The sequence below is a fragment of the Pezoporus occidentalis genome, unplaced genomic scaffold (genome assembly GCF_034315485.1).
Source record: "Pezoporus occidentalis ecotype Australia unplaced genomic scaffold, CSIRO_AGI_Poc_V1 ctg575, whole genome shotgun sequence".
Classification (NCBI taxonomy): domain Eukaryota; kingdom Metazoa; phylum Chordata; class Aves; order Psittaciformes; family Psittacidae; genus Pezoporus; species Pezoporus occidentalis.
In genome coordinates, this window is record NW_026915916.1 from 1 (window position 1) to 18,553 (window position 18,553).

General features: G+C 63.5%; 3 protein-coding genes across 4 annotated transcripts; all 3 read left to right on the top strand.

Moving 5' to 3' along the window:
• The first annotated feature begins 18 nt into the window (after positions 1-18).
• LOC134174054 (gastric inhibitory polypeptide receptor-like) lies at positions 19-7,619 on the top strand. The gene is given in 14 exon segments (XM_062638610.1): positions 19-269; positions 614-681; positions 1,307-1,394; positions 1,465-1,654; positions 1,656-1,782; positions 2,889-2,992; positions 3,777-3,924; positions 4,067-4,226; positions 4,937-4,997; positions 5,095-5,164; positions 5,464-5,552; positions 6,083-6,221; positions 6,887-6,928; positions 7,452-7,619. Coding segments are annotated over 13 exon segments (1,443 nt in total). The 5' UTR covers positions 19-269; positions 614-624.
• A 1,397-nt stretch (positions 7,620-9,016) lies between these two features.
• On the top strand, positions 9,017-12,470 carry FBXO46 (F-box protein 46). Its single transcript, XM_062638605.1, has 2 exons — positions 9,017-9,182; positions 10,681-12,470. The coding sequence occupies exons 1-2, from the start codon at positions 9,017-9,019 to the stop codon at positions 12,468-12,470; spliced, it is 1,956 nt and encodes a 651-aa protein (XP_062494589.1).
• Positions 12,471-13,789: 1,319 nt separating this feature from the next.
• Positions 13,790-18,551, top strand: QPCTL (glutaminyl-peptide cyclotransferase like). 2 transcript variants are annotated; one of them, XM_062638608.1, is made up of 7 exons: positions 13,790-13,999; positions 14,702-14,851; positions 15,398-15,670; positions 16,434-16,589; positions 17,429-17,528; positions 17,630-17,746; positions 18,330-18,551. In XM_062638608.1, exons 1-7 carry the CDS (start codon positions 13,793-13,795, stop codon positions 18,473-18,475), a joined length of 1,149 nt encoding a protein of 382 aa, XP_062494592.1. In that variant the 5' UTR covers positions 13,790-13,792; the 3' UTR covers positions 18,476-18,551. The 2 variants fall into 2 exon arrangements, with proteins under 2 accessions (XP_062494592.1, XP_062494593.1); XM_062638609.1 differs by lacking the exon at positions 14,702-14,851.
• The last annotated feature ends 2 nt before the right edge of the window (positions 18,552-18,553 follow it).

The window sequence follows — 18,553 nt, forward strand, 5'->3', positions numbered from 1 at the left end:
CCAAAGTGATGCTGGCACCCCCATAGTGACAATGGGGTTCCCATAGTGACAATAGGACCCCCAAAGTGATGCTGGCACCCCCATAGTGACAATGGGGTTCCCATAGTGACAATGGCACCCCCATAATGACAATGGGACCCTGCCGGGTGCCCCCCCGCCCCGGGTCACGTTGCTCCACCAAACCCCCCCCCCCTCCCGTCCCCCGCCCATCCCGGGGCGGTGCCGCCGGTGCCGGTGCCCCGAGGGCTGCGGAGCCCAGCCAGGAGCAGGTACCGGGGACCGGGGGGGTCCGGGGGGGGGACCGGGACATGGGGGGGACAAAGGGGGTGATAAGGGATGAGGAGGGGACAAGGGATGGGGGGGTCACTAGGGATACGGGGGGGGATAAGGGATATGGGGAGGGATAACGGATATGGGGGGGATGAGGGATATAGGGAGGGATAAGGGATATTGGGGGGAATGAGGGATATGGGGGGGATAAAGGATATGGGGGGGAATGAGGGATTTGGGGGGCACCGGAACATGGGGGGCACAGGCCATTGGGGGGTCGGGGGGGGGGCACAATGGACACGTGGTGCTGCTCCCCCATCCCCATGGTGCTGACCCCTCGCAGGAGCTGTTGCCATGGGGCACTGGGCAATGGCCCCCTCCCTGCTCCACCGGGTCCTGCGTGGGGCTGAGGTGAGAGCCGGGACCCCCAAGTGTGCATCTATGCCCCCAAGGGGTGTCCCTACGGCGGTGGCCCCATGGCACCATCCCCAATGGCTCCATCCCAATGGCTCCATCCCCATGCCTCCATCCCAATGGCTCCATCCCCATGTGTCCATCCTAATGGCTTCATCCCAATGGCTACACCCCCAATGGCTCCATCCCTAGTGCCTCCATCCCAATGCCTCCATCCCAATGGCTCCATCCCAATTGCTCCATCCCAATGCCTCCATCCCCATGGCTCCATCCCAATGCCTCCATCCCAATGGCTCCATCCCCAGGACTCCATCCCAATGCCTCCATCCCAATGCCTCCATCCCAATGCCTCCATCCCCGTGGCTCCATCCCCATGGCTCCATCCCCATGCCTCCATCCCAATGCCTCCATCCCAATGGCTCCATCCCAATGGCTTCATCCCAATGGCTTCATCCCCAGGACTCCATCCCAATGGCTCCATCCCCATGGCTTCATCCCCAGGACTCCATCCCAATGGCTCCATCCCCATGGCTCCATCCCCATGGCTCCATCCCCATGGCTCCATCCCCATGGCTCCATCCCCATGGCTCCATCCCAATGCCTCCATCCCTGTGTCCCACAGGACCGCTCTGCCCACGCCACCCTCGCCGCGTGGCTCCGGTACCGCCAGGCCTGCGAGCAGCACCTGCGCCTCGACCCCCCTGCCCCTGGTGAGCCCCGGCAATGGGGGGGGAGGTCAAGGTGCCCCCCACCCCCCCTCTGACTCCCAGCCCCCCCCAGGGCCCGTCTGCAACCGCAGCTTCGACCTCTACGCATGCTGGGGGGATGCGGCCCCCAACAGTACCGCCAGCGTCCCCTGCCCCCCCTACCTGCCCTGGCACCACCGAGGTACACAGGGGGAGATGGGGGGCAGGAAGGTGGGGGCAGATGGGGGTCACATCTATGGGGCAGCCCCGCGGGGTGACACCGGGCACAGTGCAGGGGGGGTTCGTGTTCCGGCGCTGCGGCCCCGACGGGCGCTGGGTCAGCGACGGCACCGGGCGGCCGTGGCAGGACCATGGACAGTGCGAGGACCCCGCACCCGAGCAGCCGCTGCAGGTATGGGGGCTATGGGGGGCTATGGGAGGGGTATGTGGGCTATGGGGGATATAGGGGGATATGGGGAGTATGGGGCTATTGGGGGTATGGGGATGGGGGCTATGGGGGGGGGGTATGGGGGCTAGCTATGGGTGTTATGGGGGATATATGGGGGGCTATGGGGGTTATGGGGGGCTATGGGGTTATGGGGGCTATGGGGGGCTATGGGGGCTATGGGGGGCATGGGGGCTTTGGGGAGTATGGGGGCTATGGGGGGCTATGGGGACTATGGGGGGTATGGGCGGTATGAGGGGGTATGGGGCTTTTGAGAGTATGAGTGTCTATTCGGGGTATGAGGGCTATGGGGGGCTATTGGTCTATGGGGGCTATAGGGGGCTATGGGGGTTATGGGGGCTATGGGGGTTATGGGGGTATGGGGCTTTTGAGGGTATGAGTGTCTGTTCGGGGTATGAGTGCTATGGGGGGCTATTGGTCTATGGGGGTATGGGGGGCTATGGGGGTTATGAGGGCTATGGGGGTTATGGGGGGTATGGGGGCTATGAGGGGTATGGGGGCTACGGGGATATGGGGGGTATGTGGGCTCTGGGGATGGTGTGGGGTTCTATGGGAGGCTATGGGGTCTATGGGGGGCTATGGTGTGCCGGCACAAGGTGGAGGTGCCGGGCTGGGCTGTGTCACGCTGCCGTGCCCCGTGCTGGGATGAGCCGGGATGCGCTGGGATGAGGCAGCGTGGGATGAACGGGGGGATGCTGGGATGCGCCGGAGCGTGCAGCTCTGCGCTGCGTTGGTCCATGTCAAGCTGTGCCGTGCGCTGTGCCAGGTCCCGGGCTCTGCGGGTGCCATCACCCCGTGTGTGCTCCTCCAACCAATCCCGTGCTCCTGCATCCCATCCTGTGCTCCTCTATCCAATCCCGTGCTCCTGCATCCCACCCTGTGCTCCTCCATCCCATCCCGTGCTCCTGCATCCCACCCTGTGCTCCTCCATCCCATCCTGTGCCCCTCCATCCCATGCCATTAACTCCGTGCTGTGTTCCTATGGTGCTGGATCGTGTCCCCTGGTCCCTGCCCCATGGACCCACGGCCCCGGTGCCGGTGCTGTCCCGCAGCGCCAGGCCTGGCTGCTGGAGCAGCTCCGGCTGCTTTACACCGTCGGGTACTCCCTGTCCCTCGTCGCCCTGGTCCTGGCGCTGCTGCTGCTGCTGCTCTTCAGGTACCGACCTGCACCCGTAGTGATGGACACCCATAGTGATGGGGACACCCATAGTGATGGGCATCTATAGTGATGGGGTACCCATAGCTATGGGCACCCATAGTGGTGGGCAACCAAAGTGATGGGGACACCCCTAGTGATGGATACCCATGGTGGTGGACACCCATGGTGATGGACACCCATAGTGATGGGCACCCATAGTGATGATGACACCCACAGTGATGGATACCCATGGTGATGGGCACCCATAGTGATGGGGTACCCCCTGTGATGGGGGCACCCATAGTGATGGGCACCCATAGTGATGGATACCCTTAGGGATGGGCATCCATGGTGATGGGTACACCCATAGTGATGGGCACACATGGTGATGGGGACACCCATAGTGATGGGCACCCATAGTGATGGATACCCATAGTGATGGGCACACATGGTGATGGGGACACCCATAGTGATGGGCGCACATGGTGATGGGGACATCCATAGTGATGGGCACCCATAGTGATGGATACCCATAGGGATGGGCATCCATGGTGATGGGTACACCCATAGTGATGGGCACACATGGTGATGGGGACACCCATAGTGATGGGGACACCCATAGTGATGGGCACACATGGTGATGGGGACACCCATAGTGATGGGCGCACATGGTGATGGGGACACCCATAGTGATGGGCGCACATGGTGATGGGTACACCCATAGTGATGGGCGCACATGGTGATGTGACCCCCCCGCTATGGGGCGATACCACCCCCTCCACCCCCCCCCGGTGCTGCCCAGGCGCCTGCGCTGCACCCGCAACTTCATCCACGCCAACCTCTTCGTGTCCTTCGTGCTCCGCGCCGGCTCCATCCTCACCCGGGACGCGCTCCTGCAGCGCCGCCTGGCAGCCGGGAGCGCGCACCCGCTGCAGGGGCTGCGCCTCGAGGTGCGGAGGGTACCAAAGGGCGGGGGGGGATGCTGGGATGCAGCGGGATACGGGACACAACGGGGGGGGGGGGGGGAGCTCGGTCCCCATTGCCCCCCCTGCTCCCCCCCCATGGCGCTGTCCCGGGGCCGTCCCGGTGCAGGCGGTGGCCGGGTGCCGCCTGGCCCAGGCCGTCACCCAGTACTGCGTGGGAGCCAACTACGGGTGGCTGCTGGCAGAGGGGCTCTTCCTGCACAAGCTGCTGGTGCTGGCGGCCTTCTCCGGAGAGCGCTGCCTGCCGGCATTCCTGCTCCTCGGGTGGGGTGAGCCCCGGGTCCCACATCCCACATCCCACATCCCATATCCCAGATCCCTATATCCCATAACCCATATCCCATATCCTTATATCCCACATCCCACATCCCATATCCCAGATCCCATATCCCATAACCCATATCCCACATCCCATATCCCTATATCCCAGATCCCTATATCCCATAACCCATATCCCATATCCCATATCCTTATAACCCATGTCCTATATCCCATATCCCATATCCTTATATCCCATATCCCTATATCCCAGATCCCATATCCTTATATCCCATATCCTATATCCTTATATCCCATATCCCATACCTCATACCCCATATGCCATATGCCATGTCTCGTATGCCTGTATCCCATATCCCATATCCCATATCCCTATATCCCATATCCCTATATCCCAGATCCCTATATCCCATATTGCATATCCCATATCCCTATATCCCATATCCCATACCCAATTTCCCATAATCCATACCCTTATATCCCATATCCCATATTCCATACCCCATACCCCATATCCCATATCTCCTACCCCATATCCCATATCCCATACCCCATGCCCCATACCCCAAATCCCATACCCCATATCCCATATCCCATACCCCTAGATCCCACACCCCATATCCCATACCCTATATCCCATATCCCATACCTATATCCCTAGATCCCGTAGCCCACATCCCCACCACCTCCTCCCCTGCAGGTGCCCCCCTGCTCTTTGTGGTGCCATGGGTGGTGGTGCGGTACCTCTACGAGAATGAGGGGTGAGGCCCCCAGACCCCCCCCCCACCCCCCTTTCCATGCCCCCCCCCCCCTTGGCTCCTCGGGGTCCCCAACGGGGGTGACCGGGCCCCATGGCAGCTGCTGGGAGAGGAACGAGAAGGCGGCCGTGTGGTGGATCATCCGGTGCCCCATCCTGGCGGCCGTGGCGGTGGGTGGGGGGACGGGGGGGGACATGGGGATGGATACGAGGGTACATGGGGGGGGTATGGGGGGGATATGGGGGGAATATGGGGGGACATCGGGGGGATATTATGGGGGAGACATGGGGGGACATGGAGGGGATATGGAGGGGATATATGGGGGGACATGTGGGGGGATATTGGGGACATGGGGGGGCATAGGGGGGTCATGGGGGGACGGGGGGGCCATGGGGGGCTATGGGGGGGCCATGGGGGGGCTGTGCTAGGGGCCAGGGGGGTGTCACGGCCGCTGCCTCCATGTCCTCAGGTGAACTTTGTGGTCTTCATCCGCATCGTCCGCATCCTCGTGGCCAAGGTCCGGGCGCACCAAGTGTCACGTGGGGACACCAGGGTCAGGTGAGGACAGCGGGGTCACGTGGGGACAGCGTGGTCAGGTGAGGACAGCGGGGTCACATGGGACATTGGGGTCAGGTGAGGACAGCGCGGTCAGGCGAGGACAGCGGGGTCACGTGAGGACAGTGTGGTCAGGTGAGGACATTGGGGTCATGTGGGGACAGCAGGATCAGGTGAGGACAGTGCGGTCAGGTGAGGACATTGGGGTCATGTGGGGACAGCAGGATCAGATGAGGACAGTGTGGTCAGGTGAGGACATTGGGGTCATGTGGGGACAGCAGGATCAGGTGAGGACAGTGCGGTCAGGTGAGGACATTGGGGTCACATGGGACAGCAGGGTCAGGTGAGGACATTGGGGTCACATGGGGACAGCAGGGTCAGGTGAGGACACTGGAGTCATGTGGGGACACTGGGGTCAGGTGGGGGCATTGGGGTCAGTGAGAACATCGGGGTCCCCATCTCCATCCATGTCCTCCTTGGGGGGGTCCCCGTCGCCCCCCCGGGGTCCCCATCGTGTCGTGTCCCCCCCCCAGGCTGGCCCGGTCCACGCTGACGCTGATCCCGCTGCTGGGGGTGCACGAAGTCGCCTTTGCCTTGGCTGGGGACGGGCCCGGGGGGGGGTCCCTGCGCCTGGCGCGGCTCTGCCTGCAAGTGCTGCTGTCCTCGTCCCAGGCACGGAGGAGGATACGGGGTGGGGTACAGGGGGTGGGGTACCGGGTATGGGGTATGGGGATGGGGTATGTGATATGGGGTATGGGGTATGGGATATGGGGTATGGGATATGGGATATGGGGTATGGGGTATGGGATATGGGATATGGGGTATGGGATATGGGGTATGGGGTATGGTGTATGGGGTGTGGGGTGTGGGGTAAGGGGTATGGGGTATGGGATATGGGGTATGGGATATGGGGTATGGGGTACGGGATATGGGGTATGGGGTATGGGATATGGGATATGGGGTATGGGATACAGGATATGGGATATGGGGTATGGGATATGGGATATGGGTTATGGGATATGGGATATGGGGTATGGGGTATGGGATATGGGGTACGGGATATGGGGTATGGGGTACGGGATATGGGGTATGGGGTATGGGATATGGGGTATGGGGTATGGGGTATGGGATATGGGGTATGGGATGTGGGATTTGGGATATGGGATATAGGGTATGAGATATGGGGTGTGGGATATGGGTTTTGGGATCTGGAATATGGGATATGGGGTATGGGTTATGGGATATGACACATGAATGGCCATTGGGGGTGCGATGGAGGGGTGGCTCTTGCAATGGCGGGTGTTCACGATATATCGCGATATACCCCACCCCCTCAGGGCCTTGTTGTCAGCGTCCTCTACTGCTTCGTGAACAAGGAGGTGAGGTACTGGGGTGCTACGGGGGGGAGGGGTCCGTGTCGTGTCCTGTCGTGAGGCTGTCGTTCCCTGCCGTTCCCCGTTGTAACGTTCCCCGTTGCCCATTGTAACGCTGCCGTTCCCCGTTCTAACGCTGCCGTTCCCCGTCCTGACGCTGCCGTTCCCCGTTCTAACGCTGCCGTTCCCCGTTCGGACGCTGCCGTTCCCGTTCGGACGCTGCCGTTCCCCGTTCTAACGCTGCCGTTCCCGTTCTAACGCTGCCGTTCCCGTTCTAACGCTGCCGTTCCCCGTTCTAACGCTGCCGTTCCCCGTTCTAACGCTGCCGTTCCCCGTTCTAACGATGCCGTTCCCTTTCGGACGCTGCCGTTCCCCGTTCTAACGCTGCCGTTGCCCGTTCGGACGCTGCCGTTCCCCGTTCTAACGCTGCCGTTGCCCGTTCTAACGCTGCCGTTCCCGTTCTAACGCTGCCGCTCCCGTTCGGACGCTGCCGTTCCCCGTTCGGACGCTGCGCGGCGCTGTGCCTCAGGTGCAGGCCGAGGTGCGCCGCTGGTGGCAGCGCTGCCGCCTCGCCGCCCCCCGCCGCCCCCCCCGGGCCCCCCCCCTCGGGTCCCGCCGCTACGTGGCCGTGGGGGGGCAGCGACCACCGCCCCCCCCCGGGACCGGGGGGCAGGAGGGCGCCGAGAGCGTCTGCTGAGGGGGGGGAGGGGGGCAGCGGGGATGGGGGGGGCCCCATGGACTGTGGGGGGAGGGGGTCTTGGGGGGGTCCCCATACTTTGGGGGTGGGGTCCCGCCGGGGGGGTCCCGCCGCTACGTGGCCTTTGGGGGGGTCTTGGGGGGGTGGAGGGGGGGTCCCTGACACCTTTGGGTGCTGTGGGGGTCCTGGGGGGGGCCCGATGCCTTGGGGGGGGTCTTGGGGTGCTGGACGGGGGTGGAGAGGGGGTCCCCGACTCCTTTGGGTGCTGGGGGGGGTTGAGGGGGGTCCCTGATACCTCTGGGTGCTGGGGGGGTTGGAGGGGGGTCCCTGACACCTTTGGGTGCTGGGGGGGTTGGAGGGGGGTCCCTGACACCTTTGGGTGCTGGGGGGGTTGGAGGGGGGTCCCTGACACCTTTGGGTGCTGGGGGGGTTGAGGGGGGTCCCTGACACCTTTGGGTGCTGGGGGGGTTGGAGGGGGGTCCATGACACCTTTGGGTGCTGGGTGGGGTGGAGGGGGGGTCCATGACACCTCTGGGTGCTGGGGGGGGGTCTCGGGGGGGGTCCCCAGGTCTGAACCCTAAAAATACAGGTGGTGGCGCTGAGAGTGCAGTGGAATGAACGGGGAGGGGGCACTGGGATGCGTTGGGATGCACTGGGATGGGTTGGGTTGCATTGGGATGCACTGGGATGCTTTAGGATGTGTTGGGATGTGTTGGGATTCATTGAGATGCATTGGGATGTGTTGGGATGCACTGGGATGCGCTGGGATGAGTTGGGATGCATTTGGATGCACTGGGATGCGTTGGGAAGTGTTGGGATGCGTTGAGATGCATTGGGATGCGTTGAGATACTTGGGATGCATTGGGATGCGTTAGGATGCACTGGGATACATTGCGATGGACTGGGATGCATTGGGATGCACTGTGATATGCTGGGAAGTGTTGGGATGCGTTGAGATGCTTTGGGGATCCATTGAGATGCGTTAGGATGCATTGGGATGCATTGGGTCGCATTGGGATGCGTTGGGATACATGGGGATGCGTTAGGATGCATTGGGATACATTGGGAGGCAGTGGGATGCATTGGGATGCGTTGAGATGTGTTGGGATCTGTTGAGATACGTTGGGATGCATTGGGATCCATTGGGACGCATTGGGATGCGTTAGGATGCATTGGGATGCGTTGGGTTGCATTGGGATGCGTTGGGATACATGGGGATGCGCTGGGATACATTGGGATGCACTGGGATGCGTTGGGATGCGTTGGGATGCATTGGGATCCATTGGGACGCATTGGGATGCGTTGGGATGCGTTGGGATACATGGGGATGCGTTAGGATGCATTGGGATGCGTTGGGATGCGTCGGGACGCATTAGGATGCCTTATGCTCATCGCGCATGCGCGGAGTCTCCACCTCCTCCCCCGTCCATCGGACTACAACTCCCATCGTCCCCTCCGCGGCGGCGCAGGCGCGCTGCGGGGCCGCTGTGCGCAGGCGCGGGGGGGGGCGCACCCCGGAAGCGGCGCGGGGAAGGCGGAGCGGCCGCGCCCGGCACCTGCCCGGTGAGCGGGGGAGGGGCGGCGGCACCGGGCGGGGCCCGGGGCCCGGGGGCGGGGGGGGGGGGGGCGGGGGCGGGCCCGGCCGCCGCGCTCGGTACCGGCCGCTGGGCCCGGGGACGGCGCTCGGGGAGGGGGGAGGGGGGTCCCCGCAGGCCCGGCCCCCCCCCCCCCCCCCCCCCCCGGGGTTCCCGGGGCCCCGCCCCCCCCCCGCCCCCCCCCCCCCCCCCCGGTGCGGGGCCGGTGGCACCGGCCGGGCCCATGCGGGACCGGGGCGGGTGGCGACACGTGACCACGCCCCCTCAGCGCTGGCCACGCCTCCCTAAGCGCCGGCCACGCCCCCCGCGGGCTCCGGCCGCGCCCCCTCGGGCCACTTCGCTGCCGCCGTCTATATATGGGCATGGCCCGAACGCGGCTGCCTGATTGGCCGGCGCGGTGGTTAAGGGGGCGTGGCAGCAGGCGAGGGGCGGGGCCTGGCGCCGGTCGCGCCGCGGGCGCTTTAAGGGCAAGGTGCGGTGAGGGGGCGGGGCTTGGGGTGAGGGCGAGGCCGGGGGCGGGGCGTGGGGGGCGTGTGCAAAGCATGGGGGGGCATTGGGGTCACCCTATGGGACCCACAGCGGGACCCACAGCCCCATAGAGGGTCCTTGCTGGTCCCACCAGCCCCATAGGGGCTTCATTCTGGTCCTGCCAGCCCCATATTGGGTCCATTCTGTCCCACCAGCCACACCGGGGGTCCATTCTGGTCTCACGAGCCCCATAGCGGGTCCACAGTGGTCCCACCAGCCCCATAGTGGATCCATACTGGTCCCGCCAGCTTCATATGGGTCCATACTGGTCCCACCAGCCCAATAGTGGGTCCACAGTGGTCCCACCAGCCCCATAGTGGATCCATACTGGTCCCACCAGCTTCATATGGGTCCATACTGATCCCACCAGCCCCACAGTGGGTCCATACTGGTCCCACCAGCACCATATGGGTCCATACTGGTCCCACCAGCCCCATAGTGGGTCCACAGTGGTCCCACCAGCCCCATAGTGGATCCATACTGGTCCCACCAGCTTCATATGGGTCCATACTGATCCCACCAGCCCCACAGTGGGTCCATGGTCCCACCAGCACCATATGGGTCCATACTGGTCCCACCAGCCCCATAGTGGGTCCACAGTGGTCCCACCAGCCCCATAGTGGATCCATACTGGTCCCACCAGCTTCATATGGGTCCATACTGATCCCACCAGCCCCACCAGCACCATATGGGTCCATACTGGTCCCACCAGCACCATAGCTTGTCCATTCTCATGCCACCAGCCCCATATTGGGTCCATATTGGTCCCACAAGCTCTATAGCATGTCCATTCTCGTCCCACCAGCCCCATAGGGGGTCCATGCTGGCCCCATACCAGCCCCATCAACCTCATACTAGCCCCATACTGACCCCATCAGCCCCCTAGCAGCCCCATAGCGGCCCCAGCATCCTCGCTAACAGCGCTCTCCTCCCGGCAGCGCCGGCGCCGCGGCGGCTGCCCCAGCAGTGCCATGCAGCCCTGATGGAGCCCAACGCCTTCCCGCAGCTGCAGCTCTGGTGCCCGCGGCCCTTCGGCACCTACAGCCAGAACAAGCCATGCGCCGGTCCCGGCAGCGCCAAGAAACCCTTCAGCCCCTCCTGCCGCCACACCGAGAACACGCCGCCGCCCGGCACCGGCACCGGCACTGCAGAGCCTGCCGCCGCGGCACCGCCGGCACCGCCAACGCCAGCGTCGGAGGAGGGCCGGGTGCTGCTGGACACGTGGTACGTCATCAAGCCCGGCAACACCAAGGAGAAGGTGGCTTTCTTCGTGGCGCACCAGTGCGGCGCCCGCGCCAGCACCATGAAGGTGAAGGGCAACTGGGGCAGCGGCAGCTCCAAAGCCAAGCGGCGCCGGCGCTGCCACGAGCCCGTCAAGGCCAAGGTGAGCGCGGTGGGCGCCGGCGAGGAGGCGGCTGAGGCGCCCGAGCTGGTGTCGGTGGCGGAGATGGTGGCGCTGGTGGAGCAGCGCGCGGCGCTGGCGCTGCAGAGCTTCCCCCCGGTGCTGCTGGAGGCGCCGGCCGGCGACGCCAAAGCGCCAAGCGCCGCCGACTGCAGCCGCGTGGCCGAGGCCGTCGCCCACTTCGAGTCGCGGCACCGCGATGGCGCCGCCAGGCCCAACGGCTTGTGCCGGCCTGGCGCTGAATGCACCGCGGCAGCGGCCCCGGCGGCGCCCGGCGAGGTCCGCATCGCCTTCCGCATTGCCAGCGGCCGCGAGCCCCGCGCCGGCCCCGCCGCCGGCCCCGATCCTGGCGGTGCCGCCCGGCCCGGCTGTGTGTTCGTGAGCGGCACCGGCACCGGCGGCCGCGCCAAGGACAAGATCACGTGCGACCTGTACCGGTTGATCAGCCCCTCCCGGGACGTGCTCCCCACCAACGTGGAGCTGCTCCTGGCCGCCGCCGGGCCCAAGGGCGATGGTGGGGACGGCGATGCCAGCACCGCGGCGCGCGGCGAGGGTGCGGCGTCACCGTCGGCCAAGGCGGACACGTGCGAGGGCTCGGCGGAGGCGGCGCCGGGGCGGGATTGTGCTGCCGGCTTTCACGTGGACGTGGTGGTGACCGGCGTCGTGGACCAGTGCGTGTTCTATGGCAAGGACAGCGCCAAGCAGGTGACAGAGGAGACGGTGCGGCTGCCGGCGGCACCCAAGGACGAGCCCTCCCCGCCGCCGCCGCCGCCACCGGGGCAGCTCTTCCTCTTCCCCATCGCCGACGAACCGGCGGCGGCGGCGGCACCGGACCCGGAGGCGGTGTCGTCGGCAGCCGACCCGTCGCTGTGCCGCTTGTACCGCCACGTGTCCCATGACTTCCTGGAGATCCGGTTCAAGATCCAGCGCCTGCTGGAGCCGCGGCAGTACATGCTGCTGCTGCCGGAGCACGTCATGGTGAAGATCTTCAGCTACCTGCCCACCCAGGCGCTGGCCGCCCTCAAGTGCTCCTGCCACTACTTCAAGTCCCTCATCGAGACCTTCGGCGTCCGCGCCACCGACTCGCGGTGGACCCGGGACCCGCTCTACCGCGACGACCCCTGCAAGCAGTGCCGCAAGCGCTACGAGAAGGGGGACGTGTCGCTGTGCCGCTGGCACCCCAAGCCCTACCACCACGACCTGCCCTACGGCCGCTCCTATTGGATGTGCTGCCGCCGGCCCGACAAGGAGGCGCCGGGCTGCCGCGTGGGGCTGCACGATAACCACTGGGTGCATCCGGCGCCGCGGCGTGACGATGGGAGGTGAAGGGGGAGGGGGGGGGAATGGGGGGGTCCGGGGGAGGGGGGGGGGGGGCGAGGGGTTGGGGTGATGGAGGAGGAAGAAAAGAAAATGAAAACCAAAAAGAGCGATTTTGGTGTGGAAATGCCGGGGGGGGTCAGTTTGGCATGGGGGTGGGGATGCTGGCGCCATGAAGGATGCTGGCCCTGTGGTGATGACCCCATGGAGGATGCTGGCCCCATGGCAATGATCCTACAGAAGGTGCTGGACCCATGGAGGGTGCTGGACCCATGGCAATGACCCCATGGAGGATGCTGGCCCCATGGCAATGATCCTACAGAAGGTGCTGGACCAATGGAGGGTCCTGGACCCATGGCAATGACCCTATGGTCCCATGGTGATGACCCCATGGTGGATGCTGGCCTCATGGTAATGGCCTCATAGAGGGCGCTGGCCCCATGGCAGTGACCCTATGGAGGGTGCTTCCCCTATAGCACTGACCCTATGGAGGGTGTTGGCCTCTTAGCAATGATGCTATGGAGGGTGCTGGCCCAAAGACAATGATCCTATGGAGGATGCTGGCCCCATAGCAATATCCCTATGGAGGATGCTGGCCCCATAGCAATAACCATATGGAGGATGCTGGCCCCATAGCAATAACCCTATGGAGGATGCTCACCCCATAGCAGTGACCCTATTGAGGATGCTGGCCCCACAGCAATAACCCTATGGAGGATGCTGGCCCCATGGCGGGTGCTGGGCCCATAGCAATTGCCCCACGGAGGATGCTTAATGGCTTCATGGAGGGTGCTGGCCCCATAGCAATATCCCTATGGAGGATGCTGGCCCCATAGCAATAACCCTATGGAGGGTGCTCGCCCCATAGCAATATCCCTATGGAGGATGCTGGCCCCATAGCAATAACCCTATGGAGGATGCTGGCCCCATAGCAATAACCCTATGGAGGATGCTGGCCCCATAGCAATAACCCTACGGAGGTTGCTCGCCCCATAGCAATATCCCTATGGAGGACGCTGGCCCCATAGCAGTGACCCCATGGAGGATGCTGGCCCCATAGCAATAATACTATGGAGGGTGATGGCCCCATAGCAATAACCCTATGGAGGATGCTGGCCCCATAGCAATAACCCTATGGAGGGTGCCGGTGACATCATATCGGGGACACCCCCCCCGTCACCGTGACGTCACACGTTGCCCATGACATCACACCGACGCCGCTCCGCCCAGGCTCCGGGCGCGCCGCTCGCGGACCAGAAGGGGGCGGGTCCGAGCCCTCCCCATCGCCCAATCCGCGGCGGCCCCGTCTCCCGCTGGCCCCGCCCCTCGCCATGCGGAAGGGCGCCGCAGGGTCCCGCCGCCCGCGGGCCGCGGGTTCGGGGCCCGCCCCGGTCCCGGTCCCGGTCGCGGTGGCCGCTGCCGGGCTCTGCCCCCGGCCCCGCCGCTGCCCGCGGCCGCTGCTGCCGCTGCTGGCGCTGGCGGCCGCCGCCGGGCTCCTCTACAGCGCCTGGCCCCGGGGGGAGCGGGACCGCGGCCCGGTGAGCGGGGGGGGGGGGGCATCGGGACCCCACGGACGCCATCGGGACCCCACGGACCCCAACATCCCTGAGAACCCCCGAGCCCCAGACCCCATCATGGGGGCACCCAGACCCCCCCAGTGGCACCCAGGCCCCCCCAATGGCACTCAGACCCCTCTAGACCCCATCATGGGGGCACCCAAACCCCCCCAATGGCACCCAGACCCCTCTAGACCCCATCATGGGGGCACCCAGACCCCCCCAGTGGCACCCACCCAGGCACCCAGACCCCCCCCACCCATCATGGCACCCAGACCCCAATGGCACCCAGACCCCTCTAGACCCCATCATGGGGGTACCCAGACCCTCCAGTGGCCCTCAGACCCCTCTAGACCCCATCATGGGGGCACCCAGATCCCCCCAGTGGCACCCAGACCCCCACAGTGGCACCCAGAACCCTCTAGACCCCATCATGGGGGCACCCAGACTCCCCCAATGGCCCCCAGACCCCCTCAGACCCCATCATGGGGGTACCCAGACCCCCCCAATGGCCCCCAGACCCCCCAATGGCCCCCAGATCCCCTCAGACCACATCATGGGGGCACCCAGACCCCCCAATGGCCCCCAGACCCCCCCAGACCCCATCATGGGAGCACCCAGACCCCCCCGCACCCCGTTATAGGGGCACCCAAACCACCCCCTCCCCATTTGCCCCTGTTCCAGCTCCCCCCCTCCGTGCCCCCCCCCTCCTCGGACCGGTCCCTGCGGCAGCTCCTGGAGCGTTTGGATCCATCCCGGCTCCAGCGGCGCTTCCTGAGGCCCTTCCTGCGGGAGCGGGTGCCGGGGGGGCCGGGGAGCCGCGCCGTGCGCCAGGTAATGCCCATTGACCTCCACTGATCCCCACTGATCCCCATTGATCCGTTGGGATCCACTGATGCCCATTGATTGCCATTGACCCCTAATGGTCCTCATTAATCCCTATTGATCCCCATTGATCCCCCATTGATAGACATTGATCGCCATTGATTGCCATTGATACCCATTGATGCCCATTGATACCTGTTTATCCCCATTGACCCCACTGATCCCCATTGACATCCACTGATGATGATGTTGATCCCTACTTGTCCACCACTGATCCCCATTGACCCCCATTGATCCTTGTTGAACCCGTTGACTCCCATTGACACCCATTGATCCCCATTGACACCCATTGACACCCATTGACCCCCATTGACCTCCAGTGACCCCATTGATCACTATTGATCCCCCATTGACCCCCATTGATCCCCATTGATCCTCATTGACCCCCATTGACCCCTGTTGACCCCCATTGACCCCCATTGCCTCCCATTGACCCCCATTGACCCCCACTGACCCCCCATGACCCCGCTGACCCCCTTGCCTAACGCCCCGCAGCACATCACCGCCTGCCTGGAGGCGCTGGGCTGGCACGTGGAGCTCGACGCCTTCACCGCGGCCACGCCACGGGGCCCCGTCCCCTTCACCAACGTGGTGGCCACGGCGGCCCCCGGCGCCGCGCGGCGCCTGGCCCTCGCCTGCCACTACGACACCAAGGTGCTGCCGGCGGCCGCCCCCTTCGTGGGCGCCGTGGACTCAGCTGCGCCCTGCGCCGCCATCCTCGAGCTGGCGGCAGCGCTCGAGCGGCCCCTGCGCCGCGCCCGGGATGAGGTGGGCGCCGGGAGGGGGCCCCATGGGGCAGAGTTGGGTCCCCTAGGGGTATAATGGGCTCCCTATGGGGTAGAATGGCGTCCCTATGGGTTGGAATAGGGTCCTTATGGGTTAGAATGGGGTCCCTATGGGCTGCAATGGGGTGCAGTGGGTTATAAGGGGGTCTCTATGGGTGATAATGGGGTTCCTATGGGTTATAATGGGGCCCCTATGGGTTATAATGGGGCCTTTATGGGTTATAATGGGCTGAAATGGGACATAATGCGGTTCCTATGGGTTATAATGGGGTGAAATGGGATATAATGTGTCCTTATGGGTTACAGTGGTGTCCCTATGCGTTATAATGGGGTGAAATGGGTTATAATGAGGTCCCTATGGGTTATAATGGGGTGAAATGGGCCATAATGAGGGTGAAATGGGCTACAGTGGGATTCCCATGTACCATATTGGGGATCCCATGTCCCACATCGCGTATCCCCCATCCCGTATCTCCCATCCCATTATCCCGTATCCCCCATCCCGTTATCCCCCATCCCATTATCCCCCATCCCGTTATCCCATTATCCCCCATCCCGTTATCCCGTTATCCCCCATCCCGTTATCCCCCATCCCGTTATCCCCCATCCAGTTATCCCATTATCCCCCATCCTGTTATCCCATTATAACCCATCCCGTTATCCCGCATCCCCCATCCCGTTATCCCGTATCCCCCATCCCGTTAACCCCCATCCCGTTATCCCATTATCCCGTTGTTACCCTGCAGGGCGCCGAGGCCACGCTGCAGCTCCTCTTCCTGGATGGGGAGGAGGCCTTCGAGGCCTGGAGCGCCACCGATTCCCTGTACGGGGCCCGGCACCTGGCGGCGCGCATGGCAGCCACGCGGCACCGCGGCGGCCCCGGCACCCAGCTCAGCGCCATCGTGAGCCCGGGGTCCCTGTGGGCTTAGTGGGGTCCCTATGGGCACAGGGGGGTCCCTATAGGAACAGGGGAGTCCCTATGGGCACAAGGGGGGCCCCATGGCCATGCCAGTGTCACCGTGGCCATAGTGGTGTCCCCATGGTGCTGTTGGTGTCCCCATGGCCATAAGTGGGGTTCCCATGCTGATGTCTCCGTGTTTTCCTTGATGTCCCCATGCTCTCATTGCTGTCGCCATGTCCCCATTGATGTCCTCATTGACACCCCCATTGCTGTCCCCATTGCTATCCCCACTGCTGTCCCCATTGATGTCCCCATTGACATCTGCCATTAATGTCCCCATTGACATCCCCATTGATGTCCCCATCGACGTCCCCATTGATACACCCATTGCTGCCCCCATTGATGTCCCCATTGACATCCCCCATTAATGTCCCCATTGACATCCCCCATTAATGTCCCCGTTGACAACCCCATTGCTGTCCCCACTGATGCCCCATTGCTGCCCCCACTGATGCCCCATTGCTGTCCCCACTGATGCCCCATTGCTGTCCCCACTGATGCCCCATTGCTGCCCCCACTGATGCCCCATTGCTGCCCCCACTGATGCCCCATTGCCATCCCCCATTAATGTCCCCATTGACATCCCCCATTAATGTCCCCTTTGACAACCCCATTGCTGTCCCCACTGATGCCCCATTGCTGCCCCCACTGATGCCCCATTGCCATCCCCCATTAATGTCCCCATTGACATCCCCCATTAATGTCCCCTTTGACAACCCCATTGCTGCCCCCACTGATGCCCCATTGCTGCCCCCACTGATGCCCCATTGCTGTCCCCAGAGCCTGCTGGTGCTGCTGGACCTGTTGGGCGCTCGGGACCCCGCCATCCACAGCCACTTCCCAAGCACCCACCACTGGTTCCTGCGCCTCGTCCACATCGGTGCGCATCGGGGGGGGTTGTGTGTGGGGTGAAGGACCTGGGGGGGACGTGGGGCACGGGGGGGGAGGGGTCTCAGACCTCACGTTCCCCCCTTCCCCCAGAGCAGCGGCTGCGGCGCATGGGGCTGCTCCACGCCACCCCCCAGGACCCCCCCTTCTTCCGCCTCAGCCCGGCCCCGGGGCCCGTGGAGGACGATCACATCCCCTTCCTGCAGAGAGGTGCGCCTGGGTACCACGTCCCACATCCCGTACCCAGTATCCTATATCCCATATTCTATATCCCATATCCCGTTATCCCATATCCTGTATCTCATATCCTGTATCCCGTATCCTGTATCATATATTCCATACACCATATCCTGTATCCCATATCCTATATCCCATATCCCGTATCCCATATCTGATATCCCATATCCCTATATCCCATATCCTATATCCCAGATCCTATATCCTGTATCCTATACCCCATATCCTATATACCACATCCTATATCACATACCCCATATTCTGTGTCACATATCCTATATCCCATATCTCATATCCCATATCCAATATCCCACATCCTATATCCCATATCCCAATCCCATGTCCCATATTCTATATCCCATATTCCCTATATCCCATACCCCATATATCCTATATCCCATATTCTATATCCCATATCCCATGTCCCACATCCTATATCCGATATCCCAATCCCATGTCCCATATCCCATACCCCATATATCCCATATCCCATTCCCTATACCCCCTATCCCATACCCCCTACCCCAAATACCCGGTTATCCCGTTGGTGCCGCAGGGGTGCCGGTGCTGCACCTGATCCCGCTGCCCTTCCCGCCGGCCTGGCACACCGCCGACGACACGGAGCGGAACCTGCACCCGCCGACGCTCGTGGATCTCACCCGCATCCTGCTCGTCTTCGTGGCGGAATTCCTGCACCTCTGAGCCCCCCCCCCCCCAGCCCGGGAGCCGCATCCGGATCCCCCAAAAACAGCACCAAAAAACGCCCCAAATCCCAAAAAA